General features: G+C 64.1%; 2 protein-coding genes across 2 annotated transcripts; one reads left to right on the top strand and one right to left on the bottom strand.

Moving 5' to 3' along the window:
- Positions 1–716: 716 nt before the first annotated feature.
- On the top strand, positions 717–6,015 carry MYG1 (MYG1 exonuclease; the record flags this gene model as incomplete). Its single annotated transcript, XM_084277392.1, has 9 exons — positions 717–911; positions 1,135–1,247; positions 1,468–1,627; positions 1,767–1,916; positions 2,586–2,708; positions 3,044–3,225; positions 3,948–4,196; positions 5,081–5,247; positions 5,785–6,015. The coding sequence occupies 7 exons, from the start codon at positions 717–719 to the stop codon at positions 4,126–4,128; spliced, it is 1,104 nt and encodes a 367-aa protein (XP_084133518.1). The 3' UTR covers positions 4,129–4,196; positions 5,081–5,247; positions 5,785–6,015.
- On the bottom strand, positions 6,008–15,152 carry AAAS (aladin WD repeat nucleoporin). Its single transcript, XM_084277384.1, has 17 exons — positions 15,132–15,152; positions 14,528–14,656; positions 13,424–13,551; positions 12,815–12,873; positions 12,400–12,491; positions 12,095–12,141; positions 11,698–11,796; positions 10,357–10,500; positions 10,155–10,275; positions 9,420–9,544; positions 9,213–9,273; positions 8,998–9,088; positions 8,122–8,215; positions 7,949–8,016; positions 7,379–7,460; positions 7,197–7,281; positions 6,008–6,211 (listed from the first exon to the last, which is right to left on the bottom strand). The coding sequence occupies exons 2-17, from the start codon at positions 14,648–14,650 to the stop codon at positions 6,077–6,079; spliced, it is 1,554 nt and encodes a 517-aa protein (XP_084133510.1). The 5' UTR covers positions 14,651–14,656; positions 15,132–15,152; the 3' UTR covers positions 6,008–6,076.

Genomic DNA, 15,152 nt, shown 5'->3' with positions numbered 1-15,152 from the left:
GTGTCCTTGTGTCCCCATGTCCCTCTGTCCCCCATGTCCATGTGTCCCCGTGTCCCCATGTTCCTGTCCCTGTGTCCCCCATGTCCGTGTGTCCCCCGTGTCCATGTGTCCCCGTGTCTGTGTGTCCCCATGTCCCTCTGTCCCCAGTGTCCGTGTGTCCCTGTGTCCGTGTGTCCCCGTGTCCGAGTGTCCCCATGTCCGTGTCCCCCGTGTCCGTGTCCCTGTGTCCTCCATGTCCCTGTGTCCGTGTGTCCCCGTGTCCGAATGTCCCCGTGTCCCTCTGTCCCCCGTGTCCCCCTGTCCCCCGTGTCCGTGTGTCCCGCTGCCCCCGTGTCCCCCGTGACCCGGCTCTCCCAGGTAGCCCCGCCCTCGCCCTCGCCCCGCCCCTAAAGCGCCGCGCGCGGCGCACGCGCACTGCCTGCCGGGCGGTGCAGTCTGGCGCATGCGCACTCACGCCGAGGTGGGGAGCTGCCGCGTGAGCGCCGAACGCAGGCGGGTTGAACCGGCGCATGCGCAATGCGGAGGGGCGGGGACTGGGCGGGGCGAGACGCGGGGCGGAGGCGCGGGAGCCGGGAGGGGAAGGGCGGGGTTGGCACCACGTGCGAGGGGCGGGAAAAAGAGCGAGAGAGACACGTTCTGCGCATGCCCCGCAGAGCGGCTGTGGTTGGCGGGGGCGCTGAGGCGCATGCGCCGTGCCGCGGCGGGTCGGGCCGCGCATGCGCAGTGCCATGCGAGGCGCCGGCCGCCTCCTCCGCCTCATGGCCGCCGCCGCCGCCGGTAGCCCCGGGAGCGGGGCCGGGCCGAAGCGGCCTCACCCCGAGCCGCCGCCTCGCATCGGCACCCACGACGGCACCTTCCACTGCGACGAGGTGTTGGCGTGCTACCTGCTGCGCCTCCTGCCCCGCTACCGGGTACGGCCGCGGGCCTCTGGCGGCCGGACCCAGCCCCCCCCCCCCCTCAGCCGGTCCCCCCTCTGGGCCTCAGGCCCCCTCAGGCCCCCTCCGGGCCTCAGGCCCCCTCAGACCCCCCCCAGTTCCCCGGGCGCATCTCGCATCCCTCGGGGGCTGCCTGGGGGCCGCCCCCTGCTCCCCAGCCTCACACACACACCCCCTCCCCTTCCCCTGGCCCCGGCAGGACGCGGAGCTCGTTCGCACCCGGGATCCCCAGCGCCTGGCCCAGTGCGACGTGGTGGTGGACGTGGGGGGCGAGTACGACCCCGAGAGACACCGCTACGACCATCACCAGAGGTGAGGTGACCCCTCGCCCCCCACACACACCCACAAACACCCCCCTATCCCCCCCCCACCGAGCTCCCCCAAACACCGGGGTCCCTCAGGGCTCACCCCACAGGTCCTTCACGCAGAGGTGAGGTTCCCCTCCCATACACACACACCCCCCCCTCCCATCACAACGGGCTCCCTGGGATACAGGGGTCCCTCAGGGCTCCCTCTGCCACCCCTCCCCCAGGTCCTTCACACAAACCATGCGGAGCCTCCGGCCAGACAAACCCTGGACCACCAAGCTGAGCAGCGCTGGGTTGGTTTATTGTCACTTTGGCTCCCAAATCCTGGCTGGGCTCCTGGGGCAGCCAGAGGACGGACCCATCGTCACAGCGCTCTACGATAAGGTACCAGGGCTCCCAGCTTGGGCGGGGGGGGTCACCCCATGAAAGAGGGGACCCATTCACATTTGGGGGTCCCAGCTGGGCTGACACCCCCCACCACACACACACACACACCCTGTTGTGTTCCCCACTCCATCCCCAGCTGTATGAGAACTTCGTGCAGGAGATCGACGCCATCGACAACGGCATCGCCCAGGCGGAGGGGGAGCCGCGCTACGCCCTCACCACCACCCTCAGCGCCCGCGTGGGGCACCTCAACCCCCGCTGGAACGACCCCGACCAGGACACCGAGGTGGGGATGGGGCACAGCTTGGGGTCACCAGCTTCTTAGGGTCACCCCCTTCTTAGGGCCACCCAGCTTGGGGTCACCCCCTTCTTGGGGCCACTCAGAATGACCCCAACCAGGACACTGAGGTGGGGTTGGGGGACAGCTTGGGGTCACCAGCTTCTTAGGGCCACCCAGCTTGGGGTCACCCCCTTCTTAGGGCCACCCAGCTTGGGGTCACCCCCTTCTTAGGGCCACTCAGAATGACCCCAACCAGGACACCGAGGTGGGGATGGGGCACAGCTTGGGGTCACCAGCTTCTTAGGGTCACCCCCTTCTTAGGGCCACCCAGCTTGGGGTCACCCCCTTCTTGGGGCCACTCAGAATGACCCCAACCAGGACACTGAGGTGGGGTTGGGGGACAGCTTGGGGTCACCAGCTTCTTAGGGCCACCCAGCTTGGGGTCACCCCCTTCTTAGGGCCACCCAGCTTGGGGTCACCCCCTTCTTGGGGCCACTCAGAATGACCCCAACCAGGACACCGAGGTGGGGATGGGGGACAGCTTGGGGTCACCATCTTCTTAGGGTCACCATCTTCTTAGGGCCACCCAGCTTGGGGTCACCCCCTTCTTAGGGCCACCCAGCTTGGGGTCACCCCCTTCTTGGGGCCACCCTTGACCCCCCTGTGTGTCCCCAGGCGGGGTTCCGGCGGGCGCTTGAGCTGGTTGGGGCTGAGTTCATGGACAGGCTGGACTACTACCACCGTGCCTGGCTGCCTGCCCGGGGGCTGGTGGAGGAAGCCATCAAGAGACGCTTTGAGGTACTGGGAGGGTGGTTGGCAAGTTTGGGGAGGGGTGTGGAGAGGGCAGATCCCCTCAGGATAAACCTCCTTGCACCCCATATCCTTCCACAAGGCCCTGCATACACCCCTCCTTTTGCTCCCCTACAGAAGGCTGTGGCTCCCTGCACACACCTCTACCCCATCTGTGCTCCCCCACACCTCCCTGTGCACCCCAATATCCCCCACCCCCCCAAAAACTCTGGCCCCAGCAGAGCACCTGCTGTTGGGTTAGGGAAACTGAGGCAGGGCAGGCGCTTTTGGGGGGGGCTGCATGGACAGGTCCCCCCTGTACCCAGCATGTCCCCCCCACCCAGGTGGATGCCAGCGGGGTGGTGCTGGAGCTGCCCCAGGGCGGGTGCCCCTGGAAGGAGCACCTCTTTGGGCTGGAGCAGGAGCTGGGGCTGCCTGAACCCCTCCAGCTCGTCATTTTCCCAGACCACAGCGGGCAGTGGCGTGTCCAGAGCGTCCCAGCAGGACCACACACCTTCCAGAGCCGGTGAGACCCCTCCCCACACCACCTCCCCCCTCCCTTCCCCTTGCCATGGCCCCTTGCAACGTCCCCCTCGCTGTATCCCCCCCTTTCCTGCACTATGTCCCCCCCCCTTCCCCTCACCACCTCCCACCCTTCCCTCTGTCCCCCCCTTCTCTGTGTACACCCCCTTTCCCTCACTGCCTCCCCCCCTTTCCCCTTGCCCGCTTCCCAGTGCTACATCCCCCCCTTCTCTGTGTTCCCCCTTCCCCTCGTCACCTCCCCCCCTTTCCCACGCTATGTCCCCCATTCCCTGTGTCCCCCTTTCCTCTTGCCGCCTCCCCCCATGTGCCCCCTCTTTCCCTTTGCCCTCCCCCCCCTTTCCCCCCTTCCCTGTCCCTTCGCCCCCTTTTCTCCCCCCCGTTCCTTCCACCCTTTCCCCTCGCCCTCCCCCCTTCCCTGTCCCTTTCCCCCCTTCCCTGTCCCTCCCCCCCCCTTTCCCCTCACCTTCTCCCCCCTTCCCCATAGTACATCCCCTCCTTCTCTGTGTCCCCCCTTCCCCTCACTGCCTCCCCCGTGTCCCCCTTCTCCCCTGTCCTCCCCCTTCCCCTCACCCCGTCCCCCCCTTTCCCTCATCCCCCTTTCCCCCATCCCCCTTTCCCCTCACCGTGTTCCCCCTCCCCAAACCAGGTTTTGACCCTTCCCCTCTCTCTCCCCCCTCCCCAAACCCTCCCCTGTCCCCCCCCCAGGCTGCCCCTGCCCGAGCCCTGGCGGGGGGTCCGGGATGAGGCGCTGTCCCAGCTCTCCGGCATCCCCGGCTGCGTCTTCGTCCACGCCAGCGGCTTCATCGGCGGGAACCGCACGCGGGACGGGGCCCTGGCCATGGCCAGAGCGGCGCTGGCACACGCAGGGGGGGCAGGCAGCAGCTGAGGCACCCCAAAACAGAGCCCTGCCCCAGCACAGAGGGGGGCAGGGACAGCTGAGGCCCGACCCACTCGGTACACGTAACGGGATGGCAACAGGACGCTACGCTGGAAGTGGGTGGGGGGAGGCCAGCCCCCCCGCCCACCCCCCCCACCAAGGGGGTGTGACTGGGCCCAGTCCCAGCATTGGACTGGTGCAAACCCAAAGCCCAAACCAAGAGACATTTTGGATCCAGTTCTCTGGCCCTATTTGCACCACCAGTAAAAACCAGTCTGTTCCAGTACATTAGTTGCTCAGGCTGGGGGGTGATCATCAGGGTAACCTTGGGGTGCAAGGGGGGGGAAAGAAGGGTGCAAAGCGGGGAGGAAATAGGGGTGCAAGGGTGGGAAAGAGGGGCGCAGAGGTGGGTGGAAACATCCCCTCCCTGTGCTGGCAGCCTGGGAGGGGCACCCTCTCCCCCACCAGTAAAAACCAGTCTCTTCCAGTGCATTCATTACTCAGGCTGGAGTGAGGGGGGGAGCATCAAGGTACCCTTGGGGTGCAAGGTGGGGGTGAAATAGAGACACAGAGGTGGGTGCAGACATCCCCTCCCCACAGCAGCACCCATTCACCCCCCTGTACCCCCCCCCATGAACCCGCCCAGTTTGGAAGTGGGGGGGCCAGATGGCCACAGAGCCCCCCCCCTTTCTCCCTCTCCAGAGCGATGCGGGCAGCCTGGCTCCTCCTGCTGGCACTGGCTCTGCCCCCCTGCCCCCGGGGGGCTCTGTGCCCTGGGGGGGGGCCACCCTTGGGGCTGCCCCCCACCCACCCTCTCAACGAGACGCTGGTGGGGGGCAGCCGAAAGCGGGGGCCGGAGGTGACGGTGCTGGTGGCCGTGGGGGGGTGGCTGGGCGCCCTCCTGCTCTGCGTGAGCCGCTACGTGCGCAGGAGCCGAGCTGAGACACGGCTGCACCTCCAGTACCTGCAGGCACTGCCCTGCCCAGCACCCACCCCCCCTGAGGAGGAGGAGGAGGAGGAGGAAGAAACGCTCAGCACCATCCTCTGAGGCAGCAAAGCCAGGAGCCCCCTGGGGTAGGATGAAGCCCACCCCCCACCTCTAAAGATGCATCTCCACGGCTGGAGTGGGTACGTAGCCCTTGGCTTTCACCCTCATCCCTGCCCCTGGGTTGTCATTGTTCCCTCAGGAGGATTTTGGGGGGGTCCTGGGGGGTGTAGAGCTAAGGGTGAGGGTGTTTTTGGGGGGCCCCCCCCATGCTTTCCCCTCTCATCTCTGCCCCGCCAGCTTTAGCGCAGCGTAATCCCATGGATTAACCATGTGTAATCCTGGAGTTTAACAGTGCTGCCCCCCCCATCACCCTTAATCCCTCTTTGGGGGGGAGTTGGGGGGGTCCCAGCTGCTCCCCAAGCCCACTGCAGCGCTGGCTGGGCTCACGTGGACCAGCACGAGCCTCCTGCCCCATTCATCCCCCTGCCTGTGGCTCCCAGGTTTGGGGGTTTGATGCCCTGGGGATGGTTCTTCACCCTTTCTACCCCCTTTTTCCCCTGGGGGAGCACCTCTTTCCCCCCAAAACACCCCCCAAGGGCTTGTGTGCTGCACAGGGCTCCCCCCCCCCATCCCTTAAACACCACATCCCTTAACTGGGACCAATTTTCTTCCCACAGCTTCACCCTGAGCTATTCTAACACCAAAAAAACCAGCACTGGGACCCCCAAAAAACCTGTGAAGCTTCAAGAACTGAACCCCCCCACCCCCCCAAAAAAACTGTCACCCCACCCTGGGGCAAAGAAACCAAACCACAGTGATGCTGAGGGGAGAAGGAACCAGCTTTATCACATCCAGCCCCGGAGCTGGCAGCTCCCTTTGGAGAGGTATTAAAGGCACCTGAAGCTGCACTGTGTGGCCCAGGAGGAAGAGGATGGGGGCTACGGGCTGAAGGCTCCGTTGAGGGTGTTGTCAGAGCTCTGAGAACAGAGGCTGCTCCCTCACGCTGGCGACAACCGCAACGGGGCTGCGGCTGGGGCTGGCGCAGGGCCCGCGGGCGCTGACGAAGAAGAAGGGGATGTGGCTGATCTTCCCTGTGGACCAACACTGGGGGGAGGAAGGAGATGAGAGGAGGGGAGGGGAGGAAGGAGATTGAGGGGAGGGGAGGAAGGAGATTGAGGGGAGGGGAGGAAGGAGATTGAGGGGAGGGGAGGAAGGAGATTGAGGGGAGGGGAGGAAGGAGATTGAGGGGAGGGGAGGGGAGGGGAGGAAGGAGATTGAGGGGAGGGGAGGGGAGGAAGGAGATTGAGGGGAGGGGAGGGGAGGAAGGAGATTGAGGGGAGGGGAGGGGAGGAAGGAGATTGAGGGGAGGGGAGGGGAGGAAGGAGATTGAGGGGAGGGGAGGGGAGGAAGGAGATTGAGGGGAGGGGAGGGGAGGAAGGAGATTGAGGGGAGGGGAGGGGAGGAAGGAGATTGAGGGGAGGGGAGGGGAGGAAGGAGATTGAGGGGAGGGGAGGGGAGGAAGGAGATTGAGGGGAGGGGAGGGGAGGAAGGAGATTGAGGGGAGGGGAGGGGAGGAAGGAGATTGAGGGGAGGGGAGGGGAGGAAGGAGATTGAGGGGAGGGGAGGGGAGGAAGGAGATTGAGGGGAGGGGAGGGGAGGAAGGAGATTGAGGGGAGGGGAGGGGAGGAAGGAGATTGAGGGGAGGGGAGGGGAGGAAGGAGATTGAGGGGAGGGGAGGGGAGGAAGGAGATTGAGGGGAGGGGAGGGGAGGAAGGAGATGAGGGGAGGGGAGGGGAGGAAGGAGATGAGGGGAGGGGAGGGGAGGAAGGAGATGAGGGGAGGGGAGGGGAGGAAGGAGATGAGGGGAGGGGAGGAAGGAGAATGAGGGGAGGGGAGGGGAGGAAGGAGAATGAGGGGAGGGGAGGGGAGGAAGGAGATGAGGGGAGGGGAGGGGAGGGGAGGAAGGAGAATGAGGGGAGGGGAGGGGAGGAAGGAGAATGAGGGGAGGGGAGGGGAGGAAGCTCCATGGAGTCTTCCCCACACCTCTCCCCCTCAGGGGGAGCCCCAAACCCCTGGGACCCCCACTCACCACGGTGAGGAGGGCGCCCTTCTTGAAGCAGGGGTGGAAGGCGATGAGCTGGGGCTGCGCCTCGCGTTCGCCTCGCAGGAAACCACTGCAGGGCAAGGAGAAGCCACCACCTTCAGCAGCCTGGTGGCAAGAAAGGAACCCCAAAACCCCAAATCCTCACCCCAAACCTGGCCTCTACCCACCAGGGCAGGAGCTCAAAGACGGGGCTGTTCCGCGTGCGGAACACGGCGACGACCGTCTGGCTCCCAGGGGAATCGGGATGTCCTGCAGGAGGGAAGAGGAGGAGCAGTGAGGCTTGAGGCTTCTCAGTGTCCCAGGGAGTGTGAGGCCACAGAAGGGCCCCTGGATGCCAAATTTGGGACACTGAGGTTGATTTGATTTGCTGGGAAGACTGGGACAGGCCGTGGAGGTGGGGGGCAAGCTGGCTGATTCCCTCACACTGGGGCTTTCAAAGACCCTTCTCCTTAATATTAAGCTTAATTAAAGCTGGGTTTGGCCAAGAAGGGTTTGGGAAGCACCCCTGGGAACACCCCAGCCTTTTGGGTGGGACGTGGAAGCCCCTGGAAGGTTATTTTCCATCCTAGTGCAGTTTCCACACCAAAACCCCCTCGTGGGACCAAGCAGGACGCTGGGATGTGTCCCTCTCTGAAGGATATGGTGGTGGAGGGTGGGTGCTGCCTTCCCACCCTGCTTCCCCTCACCCTCCTGCCTGCTGGAAGGGGGATTCCAGGCAGGGTGCTGGCAGCACTCACCTCGCAGGATCACCGCCAGTCTCTCTCCAGTGGGATCCCACACCATGGAGTGAACATCTCCTCCGATCCTGGAACCACGAGAATTCCCACTCCCAGTCAACAAGCACCAGGCTGGCTGGAGAAACAACCCCCCAAAACACCTCCCACACCCCGAGGGGTGCACCCAGACCCACCTCTCCTCCCCGTAGAGCGTCTCGAAGGTGGTCTCAGACAGATCTGCCACGATGGAAGCGGATTTGGAGCCTCCCACTTGTCCCTGCAGCTCCCCTGAAACCAGAGTCCCAGCAACACGGTCAGTGCCCGGCTCCTGCTCACGTTCCCCCTCCTGGGATTTGTCTCCCTGACTTTGCTACAAGGATTTCTTGGTGGTTTGTGGCTAAGAGCAGAGTGGCCTGGCTTCCAGGAGCTGGGGAGTGCAGCTGATAGGGAAAAAACCCAGGGGAATGGAGCTAATAAGGGGAAAAATACCTGGAAAATGTAGTTAATAGGGGAAAAAAACCAAGGAAAATGAGCTAACAAGGAAAAGACCCCAGGGAAATGGAGCTGATAAGGGAAAATACCCAGGGAAATGGAGCTGATAAGGGAAAAAACCCAGGGAAATGGAGCTAATAAGGGAAAAATACCCAGGGAAATGGAGCTAATAAGGGGAAAATACCCAGGGAAATGGAGCTAATAAGGGGAAAAAACTGGGAAAATGGGGTAGTAAGGGGAAAAAAAATTGGGAAAATGCAGCTAATAGGGAAAAAACCAAGGAAATGGAGCTAATAAAGGAAAGACCCAGGGAAATGGAGCTAATAAGGAAAAATACCCAGGGAAGTGGAGCCAATAAGGGAAAAAAAAACCCTGGAAAATGGAGCTAATAAGGGATAAAAACAAGGAAATGGAGCTAATGAAGAAAAAAACCCCAGGGGAAATGCAGCTAATAAGGAAAAAAACCCAGGAAATTGGAGGTAATAAGGCAAAGACCCCAGGAAAATGCAGCTAATAAGGGAAAACCCCCTGTCTGGCCACAGGCAGGAGCAGAGGGGTCGCTCAGGGCTCAGACTCACCCCGGTACTCGGAGAAGGACAAGGAGTAGATGACGGATTCTCCCAGCACCGTGAAGAGCAACCGGCTGCCATCAGGGCTCCAGCACCCTGTCTGTGGGACACAGAGCCGCCCTTAGCACCCAGGAGGGGGGCAGCTGGGTTGGGGGCTGCTTAGAAACCCCCATCCAAGCCCCTGAGGTCCATCCCAGGCGGGTGGGAGATGCCCCCAGTCCTACCTGGCAGCGTCCCTTGATGGTGGGCCACCGCTCGCACGTCCACATCTGAGCCTCCCACACTCTGGGAAACACAGGGTGAAGCCAGAGGGATGAGAATTTGGGGGATCCACCTCAATTCTGCTGCTCTTGAGAGGTCAGAGCCCATCTCCCACCCCCTGTTATCCCTCCCCAGCACTACAATGGGACACAGAACCCAGTGGAGCTCACCTGAACACGGCGGAAGGGGTGGCTGCCAGCACCTTGCTGCCATCGGGTGACCAAGCCAGGTAGGTGACACCACCACCCCCAAACCACTGCAGCTGGACACAGTTCTCTGTGGATACATCCCAAACCTGGAGAGGGGGAGGGAAAAAGAACCTCGAGGATCACCAAAACCAGGATCTGGGATGCTGAGTGTGTGGTTAGTGGGAGTTTTTATGTGGATTCAGGGATACAGACGATGCTTTTGGCTTGAGTTTGGATTCAGGAGCTGCCTAATCCATCCTCCCAAGGATGGGATATCCAGCTCTGGGATGCCTGGCCCCAAGAGGATGCCTGGCCCCAAGAGGATGCCTGGCCCCAAGAGGATGCCTGGCCCCAAGAGGATGCCTGGCCCCAAGAGGATGCCTGGCCCCAAGAGGATGCCTGGCCCCAAGAGGATGCCTGGCCCCAAGAGGATGCCTGGCCCCAAGAGGATGCCTGGCCCCAGGAGGATGCCTGGCCCCAGGAGGATGCCTGGCCCCAGGAGGATGCCTGGCCCCAGGAGGATGCCTGGCCCCAGGAGGATGCCTGGCCCCAGGAGGATGCCTGGCCCCAGGAGGATGCCTGGCCCCAGGAGGATGCCTGGCCCCAGGAGGATGCCTGGCCCCAGGAGGATGCCTGGCCCCAGGAGGATGCCTGGCCCCAGGGAGTGGAGGGTGCCCAGCCCCTGGGGAGGTGGGGATGGCTGGAGCAGCCTCTTACCAGCATCGCCGTGTCCACCGGCGACGCCGAAAGCAGCAGCTCCCCGCTGGGTGCCCACGCCAGGCTGGTGACAGGGCTGTGACCCGGGTAGGACAAGACCTGAGCGCAGCCTGATGAAGGTCTAGAGGGACAGAAGAAACCATGGTGGGTTAATCCTGCATCCCTTCCAGCCTGGGAAAGACCCTCCTGGGAGCTGCTGTACCTGGTGGAGAGGGAGGTGGGATCCAGGTGCCACACCAGGACGCAGCTCTGGCACGCCACGGCGAGGATGGAGGCGCAGAGGGGTTTCCAAGCCATGGCAGCCACGTTCCTCTGCAGCCGATGCTTCAGCGAGGGGATGGTGGAGCTGCCAGAGAGGATGGAAACATCATGGAAGAGGAGGGAAACCAGGAGAACCAGATGGAAACATCATGGAAGAGGAGAGAAACCAGGAGAACCAGATGGAAACATCATGGAAGAGGAGGGAAACCAGGAGAACCAGATGGAAACATCATGGAAGAGGAGAGAAACCAGGAGAACCAGATGGAAACATCATGGAAGAGGAGGGAAACCAGGAGAACCAGATGGAAACATCATGGAAGAGGAGAGAAACCAGGAGAACCAGATGGAAACATCATGGAAGAGGAGGGAAACCAGGAGAACCAGATGGAAACATCATGGAAGAGGAGGGAAACCAGGAGAACCAGATGGAAACATCATGGAAGAGGAGGGAAACCAGGAGAACCAGATGGAAACATCATGGAAGAGGAGGGAAACCAGGAGAACCAGATGGAAACATCATGGAAGAGGAGGGAAACCAGGAGAACCAGATGGAAACATCATGGAAGAGGAGGGAAACCAGGAGAACCAGATGAAAACATCATGGAAGAGGAGGGAAACCAGGAGAACCAGAGTCCTCACAGCCTGAGGCCCGTGGGCCATTCCCAGTGTCCCCTCTCCAGGGCAGCAGCGGGTGCCTAAAACCATGGGGGTACCTAAAAACCACCGTGGTGATGGGGGAAACAGTGGCCAACCACCACCCAAATTCCATGGAAGGTGGGATGGGGACAAGCCACCCCCAGGCAGTGACCCCAGCAGCGAGCCAAGAGGAGCCCACCTAAACCCAGCACCCCACAGCCCAACCCCGGCGTGGGAGAGGGAACTTGCTGGCTTGAAATCCCAGCTTGGGGAGAAGCCCTGGGCAGGGGGGCACGGGGGGGGGCGCAGGACCAGCCGGCTGAGTCTTCTCCTCAGGAAAGCTTTGCACGCCCCAGGAGATGGGGGAGACCTGGAGGAGAGAGGAGGCTGAAAACCAGCAGCTGGGCTCTGTTCTGCTGCCCCTGGGGAGCTACGGGACAAGGACACCAAACAAACCCCAAGACAAAGCTTCCCAGGCTGGAGATCTTTCTGGAAGCATCCATGGGGGGGGTGTCTGGGAGTGGATGGTGCTGGTGGGAGCAGAGCTAGAGCGAAGCAGGGGGGTAGGGATGCCAGGGGGAGATCTGAGGGGGTTAAAATGGGGGGAGCCTGGGGAGAGGGGGGATGTGCAGGGGTAAATCCTCACCTGTTGGAGTTGTAAACCCGGATGGAATCGTCCAGAAGAGCCACAGCAAACTTGCTGGTGTGGGGGTGCCAGGCGAAGGCACGGACAGTGCAGCCAGCCCTGGAGAAGGGGCAGGGTGAGACACCAGCCATGGGCTTTGGGACACCCCCTGGGGGGGACACCAGCTTTGGGACACCCCCCGAGACCCCCCCCAACCTCCCATGAAATAAAACTTCCATCCTGCTGCTGTTTTCTCCCAGAAATTCCCTGTTCCCAGTAATTACTTCCAGCCCAGGGCTGGTATCGGATGGAGTTTCCCAAGCCCTGCTCCAGCCTAACCCAGAGCTGATCCCATCCCAATCCCCTCTGTCCCCCCTTTCCACTCGTTCCCCTTTTCCCAGCTCCCAGGGCCACTCACCAGTCCACTGCCTGGGAGAAGGCGGCGATCATGTCTTCACTGGTCAGCTTTTTTGGGGGGGAAAGAGTTAAAACTGAGCCAGCAGCACACCCAAGAGCCAAAACCACCTCTGCTACCCCCTCCCCAGTACCCAAACCCCCTTTCCCCACTCCCCCCCTTTTCCATCCCCCTCAGAGCCCTTTCCACACCCGTTTCCCTCTCTCTGGAAAGGAAAACCCGCCCAGGAGGAAGATGCAGCTCTGTTTTCTGCCCACCCCGTTGGGAATCACGTTGTCCCCCTCAGATTAAAGCCCCAGGAGACTCACAGAGAGGTGGGGGAAGAGGGATCCGTGCAGTGAGGAGAGCCAGTGGCACACGGCCAGCGTGTAGCTCGAGCCTGTCTTGGCCCATCGGAGCCCTACGGAGAGGGAGAAGGAGCATCGGAGCGGATGGGGGCTTGGAGGGGAGGCCAAGGGATGGAGCATCCCAGGCCCGGGAGCATCCCAGGCCCAGGAGCATCCCAGGCCCAGGAGCATCCCAGGCCCGGGAGCACCCCAGGCCCGGGAGCACCCCAGGCCCGGGAGCACCCCAGGCCCAGGAGCATCCCAGGTCCAGGAGCATCCCAGGCCCGGGAGCACCCCAGGCCCGGGAGCACCCCAGGCCCGGGAGCAACGGGCTGAGGGTGGGAAAAGGAACTGAAGGATCATGGTGTGACCTGGGAGCCCTTCAGCCCACACTCACCCTCCTCCTCCTCGGCGTTGGCGAGCTCCTTCAGCACCCCACGCAGCCCCACGTCCCGCCTGCAGCAGAAACCTCAGTCAGACCCCCTGGGGTGACCCACCCCCCCCATCCCCTCAGAATCCCCCTCACCAGCTGAGACACTCCCCCTCCCCCCCAAACCCCAGCCCCCCCTATCTCCCCATCCCCTCAGAATCCCCCTCACCAGCCGAGACACCCCCCCTCCCCCCAAAATCCCAGCTCCCCCCATCTCCCCATCCCCTCAGAATCCCCCTCACCAGCTGAGACACGCCCCCACCCCCCCAAACCCCAGCCCCCCCCATCTCCCCATCCCCTCAGAATCCCCCTCACCAGCTGAGACACTCCCCCACCCCCCCAAACTCCCAGTCCCCCCTATCTCCCCATCCCCTCAGAATCCCCCTCACCAGCTGAGACACCTCCCCCCAGTCCCCCGCCATCTCCCCATCCCCTCAGAATCCCCCTCACCAGCCAAGACACCCACCCCAAACCTCTCCCCTCAGTGCTGGGGGAGCCAGACCTGCCCCCAGACCCCCCCAAAACTTTCCCTGGAAGCTCAGAGTGGGGGTTTTGGGGGGGTTTGGGGGTCCTCACCAGGCGCTGAGGCACCTCTTCCAGAGGGACTCGCGGTGATGGATGAAGGCCGGGCGGGTGCCGTGCTCGGGCCGGCTGTGGGCTTTGAGGGTCTCCTTGGGCAGGCTGAGGACAGGCAGGTCTGCCAGCTGCAGGGGGGGGTGGGCACAGGGAGTGTGAGGGGGGGCACAGGGGAAAACTGCCCCCTAAAAGGAGAAACACCCAACAGAGCCAGGAGAGCAGCCCTGACCCCTCTCCTGACACCCCCGGGATGCTCCCGGCTTGGTGGGTGCTCAGCCCGGTGTTCTCCAGCATCCCCAGGGCTCTTCCCACAGCGCTGACCCCCCCCCCACCCACCATCCCAGCGACCCCCCCACTTCCAGAAGGTCCCACTCCCCCCCCCCTATCCCAGCAGGGCCCCATCCCATCCCAGCAGGGCCCCCCCATATACCAGCAGGTGCCCCCCCACTTCTCAGCGGGCCCCCTCACCCCACCCCCCCAACATCCAAGTGGGGGTGTGTCCCCCCCCACCTTCCCAGCCAGGTTCCCCTCCCCATCCTACCAGGTTCCCCCCCCATCCCAGCAAGGGTTCCCTCCCACCTCCCAGCAGGGCCCCCCCCATCCCAGCAGGTTCCCCCCCCATCCCAGCAGGTTCCCCCCCCCCCAGCAGGTTTCCCCCCCCCCATCCCAGCAGGTTCCCCCCCCCCATCCCAGCAGGTTCCCCTCCCCATCCCAGCAGGTTCCCCTCCCCATCCCAGCAGGTTCCCCTCCCCATCCCAGCAGGGCCCCCCCATCCCAGCAGGTTCCCCTCCCCATCCCAGCAGGGGACCCCACTTCCCAGCAGGGCATTTCCCCCCCCCATCCAAGCAGGTCCTTCCTCCCCCATCCCAGCGACCCCCCCACTTCCCAGCAGGGCAACCCCCCCATTCCAGCGACCCCCCCCCCGCTTTCCAGCAGGGCACCCCCCTCACTTCCCAGCGGGGTCCCCCTACCCCTGTACCGGGGCTTATCCCCCCCCACCAGAGTCCCCCGTGTCTGAGGGTACCAGGGAAGGGGGATGGGGATACCGGGGGGGGGGGGGGGGGAGAGGGGGGAGCCCCGGGGGGGGTCCCGGCCGGGGCTCACCTGGCTGTGGGGGGGCAGCGGGAGCTGCTCGCCGGGGCGGCCGCTGACCAGCGCGTTGTGGGCCTCGCACAGGGTGATTTCCCCGGGGGGGGGCGGCGGCGGGAACAGCCCCAGGGAGCACATGGTGCCCTGCGAACCCCGGACCCCCCCGGGGGGCTCTGAGACCCCACGGAGCAGCCACGACCCCTCCCCAAGCCCAATATCCCCCCGGAACCCCCCGGTACCACCCCAGACCCAGCACCCCCCGGCCCCCCCCCCCCCCCCCTCCAGACCCGGTGGTCCAGCAGCCCCCAGCCCCCCCCTACCTCAGTGTCCCCCCCCTCCCCGGGCCCGGTTTCCCAGCAGCCCCCCACACCCCAGCCCAATATCCCCCCGGCAGCCCCCTCGCTCCAGACCCCCCCCCCGCTCCAGACCCGGTGGTCCAGCAGCCCCCAGCCCCCCCCCACCTCAGTGTCCCCCCCTACCCGGGTCCGGTATCCTGGCAGCGCCCCCCCCCCCCCCCCCCGGAGTCTCCCCTCCCCGGTGCCCTGCAGCCCCCTCACCCCCTCCCCCGAGCCCGGCAGCCCCCTCCCGAGGACCCGGTGTCCCCCCCGCCGCCCCTCACCTCTTCCCGCCGCAGTTCGGG

Source organism: Gallinula chloropus (assembly GCF_964237585.1).
Source record: "Gallinula chloropus genome assembly, chromosome: 31".
In the NCBI taxonomy this organism is placed as follows: domain Eukaryota; kingdom Metazoa; phylum Chordata; class Aves; order Gruiformes; family Rallidae; genus Gallinula; species Gallinula chloropus.
This window is presented reverse-complemented; position numbering and strand designations above follow the sequence as displayed.